Source organism: Mauremys mutica, chromosome 15, assembly GCF_020497125.1.
Source record: "Mauremys mutica isolate MM-2020 ecotype Southern chromosome 15, ASM2049712v1, whole genome shotgun sequence".
Taxonomy (NCBI): Eukaryota; Metazoa; Chordata; order Testudines; family Geoemydidae; genus Mauremys; species Mauremys mutica.
The window spans coordinates 37153147-37168220 of NC_059086.1; the positions used below are offsets into that span (position 1 = coordinate 37153147).

Below are 15074 nucleotides of genomic sequence, written 5' to 3' on the forward strand. Positions count from 1 at the left end.
TTTAGCTGGGGGGGGGAGTGAGAGGGGCCCATAGGCAATGGGAGGTGGGCGAGAGAGGAATAGTCCATGTACGGTGGGGGGGGGTGTCTGGGTTAGAGAGGAATAGTCCATTTGTACGGAGGGGGGAGGAATAGTCCATGTGCGGGGGGTGTGTGTGTGTGTGTATGTGCCTGAGAGGAATAATCCATGTGTGTGAGGGGGGGTGTATGAGAGGAATAGTCCATGTGTGTGAGGGGGGGTGTATGAGAGGAATAGTCCATGTAAGCTGGGAGCGGGGAGGGAGGAATACTCCATGTGTGCTGAGGGAGGGGGGTGAGGGGGGATACACCATGAGGGGAGGGGGGGGTGGCAGAGAGGAATAGTCCATGTAAGCTGGGAGGGGGGGAGGGAGGAATACTCCATGTGTGCTGAGGGAGGGGGGTGAGGGGGGATACACCATGAGGGGAGGGGGGTGGCAGAGAGGAATAGTCCATGTAAGCTGGGGGGGGGTGAGGGAGGAATAGTCCATGGGTGCCTGGAGGGAGGGTCACAGCACAAGGACAGAGCCAGAGGTTCCCCCACTTTCCTTTGGAGCCATCTATGCTGGGGGGGGATGTGTTTGATACCCCCCTGTGCCTGCACTGTGATGACTGAATGTCGTGCCCCCCCCAACCCCACCAGCATCCCCCCACCCCCAGGCTCAATGGGGCACTCCCCATGCACCCCCCTCCCACCTCTGCAGCAGCAGCACCAGGCTGCAGCTAATAATTGCAAACCAAAGAATGGAGCCCCCTGAGCTCCCCAACCCCATCCCCTGTGACTCCCCCAGCCCTGCCCCCTGGTTGCCCCATTCCTGCCCCTGTGACCCCCAGCCCCCCCCACCTCCCTCCCTCAAGTTCTCTGTCCCACCCAGTCCCTTTCACCCCCCCCCCCGGCCCCTTTGCTCCAGCCCCACCCCGCATGTGTAGCTGAATGCTGAGATTGTGCACCCAGAGTTTTGAAGTCCAAGCAGAAACGTTCCCACGCGTCTGAACCCGGCCCAGGCCCGGCCTGCGGGTGGGTGGGTGGGTGGGGAGCCTGTGGCGCCTTCCCTCACCGCCGCCGGCCGCAGACCTGGGCTGCCCATGGCAGGAAAAGAAACCAAAAAAACCAAACTAAAAACGAATAAAAGAGTTTCTATTTTACCAGCGACGCCTGCGAATGTAACTGGGGGAGGGCTGCCCTGGGGGGGGGCTCATGTGGGGGAGAACAGGCCTGGGGGGGCACTGTGTTGGGGGGGGACCAGAGGTCAAAGCAGGACCAGCCCAAGGGGCTGTGTAAGGGCGGGGGGGGGGGGAACTGTCCCAGTGTGTGTGTCTGGGGCCAGGGATTCAAATGTGCCAGACATGGGGACCGGAGCATGTGTGTCCCCCCCCCCACAGTGATGACCTTTGACCCCCTAGCACCTGGGTGATGGGTCATCAGACCTGGGGGTGTGTGTGGCCCTGGCAGCCTGTGACTTGGGTGGGGGGCACTGGGGGAGAGGGATTAACCCTTTCCTTGCTGCAGCAGGCAGCCAGCTGCCTCCTTCATGAAAGCTGGTTTTGGGGGAGGGGGGGCTCCCCAGAGGTGGTTCTTGAGGGTGGGAGTAGTTTCCCCTTGAGCAAATACGTGTGGTGATACATTGTCAGGTGTCGGGGCATGGGGGTTTGGGGCTCTGGGCTGGGGGTCATGGTCCCCCAGAGCTGGTACTACTCACAGATAGGTGCAGTCATTGTCCTGTCAGGAGTAGATGGGTGGGTGATGGGGGTTCGGGAACTGATTTTCTCGGGGGAGACGGGTACTGAGTCTCTGGGCTGGGGGGGTGCAGAATCCCAGGGTGTGTGTGCTGGGTCTCTGGGTGCAGAGTCCCTGGAGGGGAGGGTGCTGGGTCCCTAGGGAGCAGGTGCTGGGTCTCCGGGCTGGGGGATATGGGGTCCCTGGGGGAGGCAGGTGCTGGATTTCTGGGCTGGGGGGGGCAGCGTCTCGGGGGGGGAGGTGCTGGTTTCCTAGGGGGCAGGCGCTGGGTCACTGGGCACAGGGTCCCGGGGGCGGTTGCTGGGTCTCCGGGCTGGGGGATGCAGGGTCCCGGGGTGTGTGGGGGGGGTGCTGGGTGTCTGGGCGCAGGGTGCCAGGGGCCAGTCCCGTCCGCGCCCCCTCCCCTAGAGCCGGTACTCGCAGACGTAGTACATGCGCCGGGCGCAGTCGTTGTCCCACCACTTGCCGTCGTCGGAGGAGAGGGAGACGCAGTTCTCCCGGGCGCCCCCGTTGGGCTGGCTCACCAGGTGGTCCTGGTACCAGTCGAAGAAGGAGACGCGCTGGCCGCTCTCGTACAGCCACAGGCCCTCGGCCCGCCGGTCGTGGATCCCCACCCAGGCCGGCCAGTTGAAGGGCTGGAAGGCCTCGTGCAGGTAGCGGCGCAGGGTGGCCAGTTCGGCGGCGTCGGCCGGCATGGCCAGGTTCCCGCCCCGCAGCCGGCACAGCTCCTGCGCCCCGTCGTAGCCCTCGAACTGCTTCACGATCAGGAAGCATTTGGCGTGGAGCCTCCGGCCCCGCAGGCAGCCTGCAATGGGGGTGGGGGGGGGTCTGTGACCTCTGATCGCCCCCCAGCTCTGCAAAGTGTGACCTCTGACCCCTGACCTTCCTCCTCCCCCCCCCGGACTGCAACCCACAGGTGAGTATCTCTTCTGCCCTGCCCCACAACCTCACCCCTCTCGCCCCATGGGGCAGGGGGTGAGAGGGCGACCTTTGCAGCTTGACCCACTGCCCTTTGCCCTTTGACCCAGGGCCTGATCCACGTAACACAGGGGCGGGCTCACCCCGCTGACCTTTGCCCTCTGACCCGGGGTGGGCTGCTGTCCCTTTTGACTCCTTTTCGGTCCACAGCTCGGTCCCCCTCTCTGCTGACCCCTGACCCAGCCCCCATTGACCTTTCCTCTTTGACCCAGAGAGAGGCTACGCCCTCTACCCTTTGCCCTCTGACCTGGGATGGGGCCACCCCTCTGCCCTTTGCCCCCTGGAATGTGGCTGTCTTGTTGGCCTTTTCCCTTTGACCTGGGGGGCAACCCTCTGACCTTTCCCCTCTGACCCCTGGAATGTGACTGTCCCGCTGACCTTTCCCCTCTGATCTGGAGTGGGGCCACCCCCTGACTGTTGCCTCCTGACCCCTGGGACGTGGCTATCTGGCTGGCCTTTCCCCTTTGACCCACCTCTGACCTTTCCCCTTTGACCTAGGGTGGAGCCACCCCCTGACCTTTGCCCTCTGACCCCATGGATGGGGCCACCCCTCTGACCTTTGCCCTCTGCCCCGCCCCGCGCTCACCGTCGATCTTGCCGAGGTCCTGCTGGTTGCGGGTGCTGGTCTGGCTGACGACGCTCAGCCCCTCCTGGGCCTCGGCCAGGCGCCCGCGCAGCTCGGCCAGGCCCTGCGAGAACTGGGCCAGGCGCAGGTCCATGGTGTAGAACTGCACGTTGAGCCGGTGCACGGCCGCGTCCAGGCTGTCCAGCCGCGAGACTGCCGGGGGGGGGGGGGACAGAGCGTCAGCCACGCAGCCCCTGCCCCGGAGCCCCCCGACATCCCTGCCCCCATCCCCCACAGCCACGCAGCCCCTGCCCCGGAGCCCCCCGACATCCCTGCCCCCATCCCCCACAGCCACGCAGCCCCTGCCCCGGAGCCCCCCATTCCCCACAGCCACGCAGCCCCTCCCCCGGAGCCCCCCATCCCCCACAGCCACGCAGCCCCTCCCCCGGAGCCCCCCATCCCCCACAGCCACGCAGCCCCTCACCCGGAGCCCCCCATCCCCCACAGCCACGCAGCCCCTCCCCCGGAGCCCCCCATCCCCCACAGCCACGCAGCCCCTCCCCCGGAGCCCCCCATCCCCCACAGCCACGCAGCCCCTGCCCCGGAGCCCCCCATTCCCCACAGCCACGCAGCCCCGCGCGCGGTGCCCCCCATCCCCCACAGCCACGCAGCCCCTCCCCCGGAGCCCCCCGACATCCCTGTCCCCATCCCCCACAGCCACGCAGCCCCTCCCCCGGAGCCCCCCAGTCCCCACCGCCACGCAGCCCCTCCCCCGGAGCCCCCCATCCCCCACAGCTACGCAGCCCCTCCCCCGGAGCCACCCATCCCCCACAGCCACGCAGCCCCTCCGCCGGAGCCCCCCGACATCCCTCCCCCCATCCCCCACAGCCACGCAGCCCCTCCCCCGGAGCCCCCCGACATCCCTGTCCCCATCCCCCTCAGACACGCAGCCCCTCCCCCGGAGCCCCCCATCCCCCACAGCCACGCAGCCCCTCCCCCAGAGCCCCCCGACATCCCTGTCCCCATCCCCCACAGCCACGCAGCCCCTCCCCGGAGCCACCCATCCCCCACAGCCACGCAGCCCCTCCCCCAGAGCCCCCAGACATCCCTGTCCCCATCCCCCACAGCCACGCAGCCCCTCCCCCGGAGCCCCCCATCCCCCACCTCCACGCAGCCCCTCACCCATATCCCCTGGACATCCCTGCCCCCATCCCCCACAGCCACGCAGCCCCTCCCCCGGAGCCCCCCATTCCCCACAGCCACGCAGCCCCTCCCCCGGAGCCCCCCCTCCCCCACAGCGTCTCAGCCCCTCACCCGGAGCCACCCATCCCCCCCAGCCACGCAGCCCCTCCGCCGGAGCCCCCCGACATCCCTGCCCCCATCCCCCACAGCCACGCAGCCCCTCCCCCGGAGCCCCCCGACATCCCTGTCCCCATCCCCCACAGACACGCAGCCCCTCCCCCAGAGCCCCCCAACCTCCACAGCCACGCAGCCCCTCCCTGGAGCCCCCCAACATCCCTGCCCCCATCCCCCACAGACCAATCCTTCCCCTTCTCCTCCCGAACTCCGACCCACACATGGGACCTGGGGAGCCCCAAGCTGGGGCTGTGGGGGCCAAGGCGCCAGGCCTAGGCCAGGCTGGGCTGTGGGGGGCAGGGCCCCCCATACTCACACACGTAAGTGAATCCGTCCTCCTCGGGCTGAGGGGCGGCTGTGGTCGGGGCTGGCTGGGTGGGCTGAACGTCCCCCTCGACGGGTGCCCCCTCCCCATCGTCCCCCTCCTTCTCTCCCTCGCCCCCCTCGGGGGCCAGCTCTGTCAGCGTCATCTCGGGGGGCCCCTCGCCCTCCTCCTCTGGCAGCTGCAGCACTTCCTGCAGGTGCTGTGGGGAGAGAGGGGGAGAGTGACCCTCCTGCCCTGGGGTTTGCCCCCAGCCCCCCCGCCAGCCCAGAACCCCAATGTTCCCCTGCCCTGGTGCCCTGCCAGCCCAGAACCCCAATGTTCCCCTGCCCCGCTCCCCCCGTCCCCTGCCCCCATCCTTCCCCTGCCCCGCTCCCCCGTGCCCTGCCCCCATCCTTCCCCTGCCCCGCTCCCCCGTCCCCTGCCCCCATCCTTCCCCTGCCCCGCTCCCCCCGTCCCCTGCCCCCATCCTTCCCCTGCCCCCATCCTTCCCCTGCCCCCATCCTTCCCCTGCCCCGCTCCCCCGTCCCCTGCCCCCATCCTTCCCCTGCCCCTCTCCCCCGTCCCCTGCCCCCATCCTTCCCCTGCCCCCAATCTTCCCCTGCCCCGCTCCCCCATCCCCTGCCCCATCCTTCCCCTGCCCCGCTCCCCCGTGCCCTGCCCCCATCCTTCCCCTGCCCCCATCCTTCCCCTGCCCCGCTCCCCCGCTCCCCCATCCCCTGCCCCATCCTTCCCCTGCCCCGCTCCCCCGTGCCCTGCCCCCATCCTTCCCCTGCCCCCATCCTTCCCCTGCCCCACTCCCCCGTCCCCTGCCCCCATCCTTCCCCCGCCCCGCTCCCCCCGTCCCCTGCCCCCCTCCTTCCCCTGCCCCGCTCCTCCCTCCCCTGCCCCCATCCTTCCCCTGCCCCCATCCTTCCCCTGCCCCGCTGCCCTGTGCCCTGCCAGCCTCCCCCTGCCCCCATCCTCCCCCTGCCCCCATCCTTCCCCTGCCCCCATCCTTCCCCTGCCCCGCTCCCCCCTCCCCTGCCCCCATCCTTCCCCTGCCCCCATCCTTCCCCTGCCCCGCTGCCCCGTGCCCTGCCCCATCCTTCCCCTGCCCCCAGCAGTGCCCTGCCCCACTCCCCCCTCCCCTGCCCCCATCCTTCCCCTGCCCCCATCCTTCCCCTGCCCCGCTCCCCCGTCCCCTGCCCCCATCCTTCCCCTGCCCCCATCCTGCCCCGGCCCCCCTGCCCCGTGCCCTGCCAGCCTCCCCCTGCCCCCATCCGTCCCCTGCCCCCATCCTTCCCCTGCCCCGCTCCCCCGGGCCCTGCCCCCATCCGTCCCCTGCCCCGCTGCCCCGTGCCCTGCCCCCATCCTTCCCCTGCCCCACTCCCCCCCGTCTCCTGCCCCCATCCTTCCCCTGCCCCGCTGCCCCGTGCCCTGCCCCCATCCTTCCCCTGCCCCCATCCTTCCCCTGCCCCGCTCCCCCCGTCCCCTGCCCCCATCCTTCCCCTGCCCCGGTCCGCCCTCCCCTGCCCCCATCCTTCCCCTGCCCCCATCCTTCCCCTGCCCCGCTCCCCCGTCCCCTGCCCCCATCCGCCCCCGGCCCCCACCCTTCCCCTGCCCCCCTCCCCCATCCCCTGCCAGGCTCCCCCTGCCCCCATCCTTCCCCTGCCCCACTCCCCCGTCCCCTGCCAGCCTCCCCTGCCCCCATCCTTCCCCTGCCCCGCTCCCCTGTGCCCTGCCAGCCTCCCCCACCCCATCCTTCCGCTGCACAGAATGTGTTGTGTGTGTGGGGGGGGACACGTGCCTTTTGTGGTGGTGTCTGCGAATTGATATGTGGGACTCCCTGTCTCCCCCTAAGAGTCAGTCGATTAGTGTGGAAGAAGGAGTGGGGCTGAGAGGACTCCTGGGTTCTCTCCCCAGGTCTGGGAGGGGAATGGGGTGTAGTGGTTAGAGCAGGGGGGGCTGGGAGCCAGGACTCCTGGGGTCTCTCCCCAGCTCTGGGAGGGGAGGGGGGTGTAGTGGTTAGAGCAGGGGGGGCTGGGAGCCAGGACTCCTGGGTTCTCTCCCCAGCTCTGGGAGGGGAGTGGGGTCTAGTGGGTTGGAGCTGGGGCCCAGGACTCCTGGGTTCTGTTCCCAGCTCTGTGACCTTGGGGTCTGAGCCTCCCCCCAGTGCCGGGTGGTGTCTGGCTCCCCGGGCTCTGTGAAGCGCATGTATGATGTTGGGCCGGGTGAGGCTCTTACATAAGGCAGCTGCGTGCAGCTCTGAGTCGCTGTCCCGGGAAGGGGGTGGGAACCCGGGGAGAGGGGGGACCCCAGTGAGGGTAGGGGGACCTCAGGGGGGTTGGGCAGGGGCGGAGGGGGACCCGGAACCAGCGGTTGTGAGAATGGGGACCTGGGGCCGAGAGATGGGAGAGGATGGGACCCCGAGCTGTGGGGCAGGGAGTGGAAGGGACTCTGAGCTGTGGGGGTGTAGGGGCGAGCCCCCAAGGAGGGGCTGGGACACCGGGATGGGGGGTGAGAGGGGAGGGACCCTGTGGGACTAGGAACACGCTGACCATCCCCCGGCCGGCCCGCCCCCCCCCCTCACCTTCAGCATCAGGGCCTGTCTCTCCTCCTCCGAGCTGAGCTCCTGGCTCCGGCCGGTCCCCAGCAGTGACCCCAGCAGCAGCAGCAGCACCCCGCACCCCACGGCCATGCCCGCTCCGTTCCCCCCGTCCCAGACACACTGGTCCCGCCTGCCCGGGCGGCGCCGCTGGGGCTGGCGGGAGGGCTGGAGGGGCTGGGACCCCGGCCAAGAGCAGCTGATCCAAACCAGATGTGTGGGGCTGAGGTTGCCAGGCTGGGTGGGTGTGTGTAACCCCAGTCCCTCCCCGCCGTACAGTGGGTACATGTGTCTTTGCCCATCCCATCCCCCTGGGAGCCTGGGCCCCACATCTGGGGGTGCGGTGGCATGTCCGATGAATGTCAAAGCATCTGCCTGTGTCCACGTGTGGGTTCCACAGCCCACGGGCGTCTTATGGCATGTGTATTTCCATGGCAGTGCGGCCTTTCTCATGTGTCGTGGTGTGTCAGCGCTGCTGTCCTGTGTCCGCATGTATTCGTGTGTCCCATGCATGTCCCAGGGCATGCCCCGTGTCTGTGTTTGTGTGTCCCAGGCATGTCCCAGCAAATGCCCTGTATGGTGTGTATTTCCGTGTTCCATGCATGTCCCAGGGCATGCCCCGTGTCTGTGTTTGTGTGTCCCAGGCATGTCCCAGCAAATGCCCTGTATGGTGTGTATTTCCGTGTTCCATGCATGTCCCAGGGCATGCCCCGTGTCTGTGTTTGTGTGTCCCAGGCATGTCCCAGCAAATGCCCTGTATGGTGTGTATTTCCGTGTTCCATGCATGTCCCAGGGCATGCCCCATGTCTGTGTTTGCGTGTCCCAGGCATGTCCCAGCAAGTGCCCTGTATCGGTGTGTATTTCCGTGTTCCAGGCCATGCCCCGTGTCTGTGTTTGTGTGTCCCAGGCATGTCCCAGCAAATGCCCTGTATGGTGTGTATTTCCGTGTTCCATGCATGTCACAGTGCATGCCCTGTGTGTGTTTGCATGTCCCAGGCATGTCCCAGCAAGTGCCCTGTATCGGTGTGTATTTCCGTGTTCCAGGCATGTCACAGTGCATGCCCCGTGTTGTTTGCATGTCCCAGGCATATCACCTGTCTCACAGGTGTGGACAGCACGGGGAGGTGTGTCTGGGGGATGTTCTGGCCGTGAATGGAGTGGGGCGGCCCCATGGGTCCCTGAACAACAGTGTGGGGGGGCATGGGGCTGGGAGTGCTGGACATGAATGCAGGGGGTGGGGGCGCAGCGGCCCTCTGTGTTCCTGAGTAGGGGACAGCAGGCTGGTGCGGGGGGGGGGGGTAGTACCAAGGTGGGGGGGGGGTTGGATGGTACAGGGAGGGGGGGTTTGCTGTGAATAGTGCTGGGGGAGTGGGGTGCCCCCCATGCATTCCTGAATAGCAGCGATGCTGTGTGGGGGGAGGGAGGGGGCTGGGACCAGGTGATGGGGGGGGGGCTGTGAATGGATCAGGGTGGACCCATTCCTGAACAGCAGCAGGCTGGGGGGGCGGGGCTGGAACCGGGTGATGCGGGGGGGGGGGCTGTGAATGGATCAGGGCGGACCCATTCCTGAACAGCAGCAGGCTGGGGGTGGGGGTGGGGGGCTGGAACCGGGTGGATTGTGGGTGGTAACGGAGTGGATGGGGGGGGGGGGCGGAGCTGGCTATGAATGGAGGGGGGGAGCGGGGCGGACCCGGGCATTCCTGAACAGCGGCAGCTGGGGAGGGGGCGGTACCGAGGGTATGAATGGGGGGCGGGCGGTACCGGGTGGATGCTGGGCGGTACCGGGGAGCGGTACCGGTTTGATGGTACCGGGGGGGGGGCAGTACTGGGTGAATGCTGGGCGGCAGCAGGGGGGGCGGTACCGGGTGGATGGTAGCGGGGGGGACAGTACCGCGTGAATGCTGGGCGGTACCGGAGGGTGGTACCGGGTGGATGCTGGGCGGTACCGGGGGGGCGGTACCGGGGGTATGAATGGGGGGCGGGGCGGACCCGTGCATTCCTGAACAGCAGCAGCTGGGGGGGTGGCACCTGGTGGGTGGTACCGGGGGGGGCGGGCAGATCAGCATCATCTAAGCCGGAGGGGAGGGGGGGGGGGGGGAGCCGGGCGAGCGAGCGCGCAGCCCGGGAGCCGGGACCAGGCGCAAGCGGACGGAGATGGGGAAGGGGACGGGACCGCGCCGCGCGTGGGGCTGAGACACCCGCCCATCGCCCGGGGGGGGCCAGAGACGGGGGGGGCCACCACCATGGTCCCCCCCAAAGGACAGTCGTGCTGAGCGCGCCCCAGCCCCCCCCCCCCGCCATCGGCAGGTAAGGGGCAGGCAGCCTACGGGGGGCCGGGGTTCCTGCGTGGGGAGGGGCAGGGGGGCTGGCTGGTCAGGGATCCCTGTGTGGGGAGGGGTGTGTGGGGCCGGGGTGCCCTTGTGGGGAGGGGCAGGGGGATCTCGTCCGGGATCCCTGTGTGGGGAGGGGCAGGGGAACTCGCTGGCCAGGGGGGCCCTGTAGAGAGAGGGGTAGTGGGGCTGGGGTTCCTGTGTGGGGAGGGGCAGGGGGGCTGGCTGGCCTGGGGTCCCTGTGTTAGGGGGCACAATGAATGGAGTCTTCGTGGGGGGAGGGGGTCGGATCGCCGGGGTGTATGTGGGGCTAGAGATGTGGTGGTGGGGGGGGACTGCAGTGGGGCTGGCCGGGATCCCTGGGGGAGGAGGGGCAGGAGGCTGGCTGGGGTCCCCATAGGGGAATGGTAGGGGGCTGGATGGATGGGGTTTCCATGAGGGGAGGGGTTGGGGGATGGAGGGGGTCCCGCGGGGTGTGAGGGGGAAGGGCTGGCTGATATCCCTGGGGGCTGAATGGAAGGGGGGGTCCCCGTGGGGAGAGGGGCTGGCCGGGGTCCCTGTGCGGGGGAGGGGAGATTGCATGGCCTTGGCGGTGACTTTCAGGAGATTTGGGGAGCGAGGGGACCCCGGAGAGCGGCTGCCTTGGGGGGCACACTCGGGGTGGGGGAGGGGCGAGTCCCTCCGCCCTGGCTCCTCTGGGTTCTCCCCCACCCCCATTTCTCCTGGTCCCTGGCTTGTGGCTCAGAGCAGAATCCCCCACCCCCCAACTCCAGAAACTGTTCTGGGGGCGGTGGGGGGGGGAGGACATGAGGCAGGCGCGGGGGGGGCGCGCAGGCAGCAGCACCATGCGGTGGGGGGAGCTGAATGGGTGCCGGAGAACCATGCAGGAAGCTGTCTGGGAACAGCAGCGGGTGCACATGTGCTGCAGGCATGTGAGCCTGTGTGTGTGCGTTATCTGGGTGGGTGGGTGGATGTGCATTATCCGTGTGTGTGCATGCCTATGTGTGTGTTATCTCTGTGTGTGTGTGTGTGTGTGTGCGCGCGTTATGTGGGTGGGTGTGCGTGCATTATCTGTGTGTGTGTTATTTCTGTGAGTGTGTGTGTGTGCATTATCTGTGTGTGTGCACGCTATCTCTGTGAGTGGGTGTGCACGCATCTATTAGTGTGTGTGTGAGAGAGAGGGCCAGCTAGGGTGTATATCTCTGTGTGCATGCAGCCTTTGTTCATTTCTTTGTGTGTGTGTGCATGTGTTATCTTTGGGAACGTGTGCATATCTCTGGGGGGAGTGTGCATGCATTATCTGTATGTGTGCATGTCTCTGTGTATGTGTGTACACACATGCATATATCTGTGTGTCTGTGCGTGCATTATTTTTGGGTGTGCGTGCCTGTGTGTGTGTGTGTGTATGCATTATCTCTGGGTGTGTGTGCCTCTCTGTGTGTGTGTGCATACACACCCACCCACACACCTTTATCTGTGTGCACATCTCTGGGGGTGTGTGCGTGCATTACCTGTGTGTGTGTGTGCTCCTTCTGGGTGTGTGCATGCATTATCTCAGCGTGTGTGCGTCTCTCTGTGTGTGCATGCACTGGCACTGTGCATCCGCATTATCTCAGCACATGTGGCTACCTGGCTTTGTGGGGGTGCCTGGGCGTGTATCCACGGGTGTCCCTCTGTGCACACGTACAGGTGTAGAATGTCAGTGCAGGTGTGAATTTAGTGCCAGTGCAGGAAGAGCGGGGGCTTGTCTCCACAGGGCAGTGTTGGTGCCATCGCACGGGCGTGTGTCACGTGCGTTCGTGCCTGGGTGTGTCTCTTGGATTGACAGCCCCGTGTCAGTGCGGCGGTGGGCGCGGTGTTGGTGTAAATCTGTGCATGTGGGGCCCTGGGTGTTTGCGGGCGTGTGAGTGGCGGGAGGAAGGGGGGCGCTGCCTTTAGCCTCATTTCAGACCCAGGAGGCGTGGGGGGGGGCGGCTGAGGCCGAGGGAGAAACTGAGCAAGGAGGAGGAAACGGAGGGGAATAAAGGCAGCTGGTACGGCCTGGACCTCCCCGGCCAGGCTGTGTCCCCTGTATGCCCCCCCCAGCTTCCCCTCCCCCGCCAGGCTGTGTCCCCTGTATGCCCCCCCAGCTTCCCCTCCCCCGCCAGGCTGTGTCCCCTGTATGCCCCCCCCCCAGCTTCCCCTCCCCCGCCAGGCTGTGTCCCCTGTATGCCCCCCCCCAGCTTCCCCTCCCCCGCCAGGCTGTGTCCCCTGTATGCCCCCCCAAGCTCCCCTCCCCCGCCAGCCTGTGTCCCTGTATGCCCCCCCAGCTTCCTCTCCCCCACCAGCCTGTGTCCCCTGTATGCCCCCCAGCTTCCCCTCCCCCGCCAGCCTGTGTCCCCTGTATGCGCCCCCCCCAGCTTCCCCTCCCCCGCCAGCCTGTGTCCCTGTATGCCCCCCCAGCTTCCCCTCCCCCGCCAGCCTGTGTCCCTGTATGGCCCCCCCAGCTTCCCCTCTCCCACCAGCCTGTGTCCCTGTATGGCCCCCCAAGCTCCCCTCCCCCGCCAGCCTGTGTCCCTGTTTGGCCCCCCCAGCTTCCTCTCCCCCGCCAGCCTGTGTCCCTGTATGGCCCCCCAAGCTCCCCTCCCCCGCCTGCCTGTGTCCCTGTATGGCCCCCCAAGCTCCCCTCCCCCGCCAGCCTGTGTCCCCTGTATGGCCCCCCAAGCTCCCCTCCCCCGCCAGGCTGTGTCCCCTGTATGGCCCCCCAGCTTCCCCTCCCCCGCCAGCCTGTGTCCCTGTATGGCCCCCCCAGCTGCCCCTCACCCACCAGCCTGTGTGTCCCATATATAGACCCCTCCCCCCCAGCCTGGCCCTGTGTGTGTCCCATATATAGACCCTGCCCCCCCAGCCTGGCCCTGTGTGTGTCCCATATATAGACCCTGCCCCCCCCACCTGGTCCTGTGTGTGTCCCATATATAGACCCTGCCCCCCAGCCTGGTCCTGTGTGTGTCCCATATATAGACCCTGCCCCCCAGCCTGGCCCTGTGTGTGTCCCATATATAGACCCCGCCCCCCCCCCACCTGGCCCTGTGTGTCCCATATATAGACCACTCCCCCCCACCTGGCCCTGTGTGTGTCCCATATATAGCCCCTGCCCCCCAGCCTGGCCCTGTGTGTGTCCCATATATAGACCCCGCCCCCCCCCCACCTGGCCCTGTGTGTCCCATATATAGACCACTCCCCCCCACCTGGCCCTGTGTGTGTCCCATATATAGACCCCGCCCCAGTCTGGCTCTGTGTGTGTCCCATATATAGACCCTGCCCCCCCAGCCTGGTCCTGTGTGTCCCATATATAGTCCCAGGCATGAGAGCTGCCGTCTCTCTCGAGCAGTAGCCGGCCCTCAGCTTGTGGGGCTTCCGTTGTCTCTTGGGGCCCGTTTCAGCCAGTCCTCTAGCGACCGCACCCATCCCACCCCAGGCAGGTGTGAACCCCCCCCCATAGCCCTCCTGTCTCCTGCTGTTCCCCCGGGGGCAGTAGTCTGACGCCCTGTGGGCCCACTGAGTTGCAATGCAAAGTGCAGTGGGAAACTGAGGCACCCATTGTGGTGGTAACAATAGTACAGAAAATTCTCATTCTGTCACAACAGCCCCCCCCCCCCCCCCGCCTGGCTCTGTGTGTCCTGTAGAGACACACCCCCCCCCGCCTGGCTCTGTGTGTCCTGTAGAGAGACACCCCCCCCCGCCTGGCTCTGTGTGTCCTGTAGAGACACACCCCCCCCGCCTGGCTCTGTGTGTCTTGTAGAGACACACCCCCCCCGCCTGGCTCTGTGTGTCCTGTAGAGAGACCCCCCCCCCGCCTGGCTCTGTGTGTCCTGTAGAGAGACACCCCCCGCCTGGCTCTGTGTGTCCTGTAGAGAGCCCCCCCCCCCCCCTGGCTCTGTGTGTCCTGTATAGAGACCCCCCCCCCCCGCCTGGCTCTGTGTGTCCTGTAGAGAGACCCCCCCCACCTGGCTCTGTGTGTCCTGTAGAGACACACCCCCCGCCTGGCTCTGTGTGTCCTGTAGAGAGACCCCCCCCCCGCCTGGCCCTATATGTCCTGTAGAGAGACACCCCCCCCCGCCTGGCCCTGTGTGTCCTGTAGTGAGTCACCCCCCCCCCGGCCTGGCCCTGTTTGTCCTGTTGTTTGACCCCCCCCCCCCCGGCCTGGCCCTGTGTGTCCTGTAGAGAGACCCCCCCCACCTGGCTCTGTGTGTCCTGTAGAGAGACACCCCCCCCCGCCTGGCTCTGTGTGTCCTGTATTTACACCCCCCCCCCCCGCCTGGCTCTGTGTGTCCTGTAGAGAGACACCCCCCCCCCCCGCCTGGCTCTGTGTGTCCTGTAGAGAGACACCCCCCCCCCCCGCCTGGCTCTGTGTGTCCTGTAGAGAGACACCCCCCCCCCCGCCTGGCCCTGTGTGTCCTGTAGAGAGACACCCCCCCCGCCTGGCTCTGTGTGTCCTGTAGATAGACACCCCCCCCCGCCTGGCTCTGTGTGTCCTGTAGAGAGACACCCCCCCCCGCCTGGCTCTGTGTGTCCTGTAGAGAGACACCCCCCCCCGGCCTGGCCGTGTGTGTCCTGTAGAGAGACCCCCCCCCCACCTGGCCCTGTGTGTCCTGTAGAGAGACACCCCCCCCCCCCGCCTGGCTCTGTGTGTCCTGTAGAGAGACACCCCCCCCCCGCTCTGAGTGTCCTGTAGAGAGACACCCCCCCCCGCCTGGCTCTGTGTGTCCTGTAGAGAGACCCCCCACCCCGCCTGGCTCTGTGTGTCCTGTAGAGAGACCCCCCACCCCGCCTGGCTCTATGTGTCCTGTAGAGAGACACCCCCCCCGCCTGGCCCTGTGTGTCCTGTAGAGAGACCCCCCCCCGGCTCTGAGTGTCCTGTAGAGAGACACCCCCCCGCCTGGCTCTGTGTGTCCTGTAGAGAGACACCCCCCCGCCTGGCTCTGTGTGTCCTGTAGAGAGACACCCCCCCCGCCTGGCTCTGTGTGTCCTGTAGAGAGACACCCCCCCCCCCCGCCTGGCTCTGTGTGTCCTGTAGAGAGACACCCCCCCCCCCGCCTGGCTCTGTGTGTCCTGTAGAGAGACACCCCCCCCCCCCGCCTGGCTCTGTGTGTCCTGTAGAGAGACACCCCCCCCCCCGCTGTGTGTGTCCTGTAGAGAGAC

At 67.3% G+C, this 15074-nt stretch overlaps 1 protein-coding gene across 1 annotated transcript; it reads right to left on the reverse strand.

Moving 5' to 3' along the window:
- Positions 1 to 1131: 1131 nt before the first annotated feature.
- On the reverse strand, positions 1132 to 7690 carry CLEC11A (C-type lectin domain containing 11A). The gene is made up of 4 exons (XM_044989356.1): positions 7549 to 7690; positions 4971 to 5178; positions 3320 to 3511; positions 1132 to 2560 (listed from the first exon to the last, which is right to left on the reverse strand). Exons 1-4 carry the CDS (start codon positions 7654 to 7656, stop codon positions 2160 to 2162), a joined length of 909 nt encoding a protein of 302 aa, XP_044845291.1. The 5' UTR covers positions 7657 to 7690; the 3' UTR covers positions 1132 to 2159.
- Between the last annotated feature and the right edge of the window lie 7384 nt (positions 7691 to 15074).

Coding starts and splice junctions, on each gene's coding strand:
- CLEC11A (XM_044989356.1), bottom strand. CDS start 7,656: ATGGCCGTGGGGTGCGGGGTGCTGCTGCTGCTGCTGGGGTCACTGCTG. Junction 5,179..7,548: donor GACAGGCCCTGATGCTGAAG/GTGAGGGGGGGG, acceptor CTCTCCCCACAG/CACCTGCAGGAAGTGCTGCA. Junction 3,512..4,970: donor GGACGGATTCACTTACGTGT/GTGAGTATGGGG, acceptor CCCCCCCGGCAG/TCTCGCGGCTGGACAGCCTG.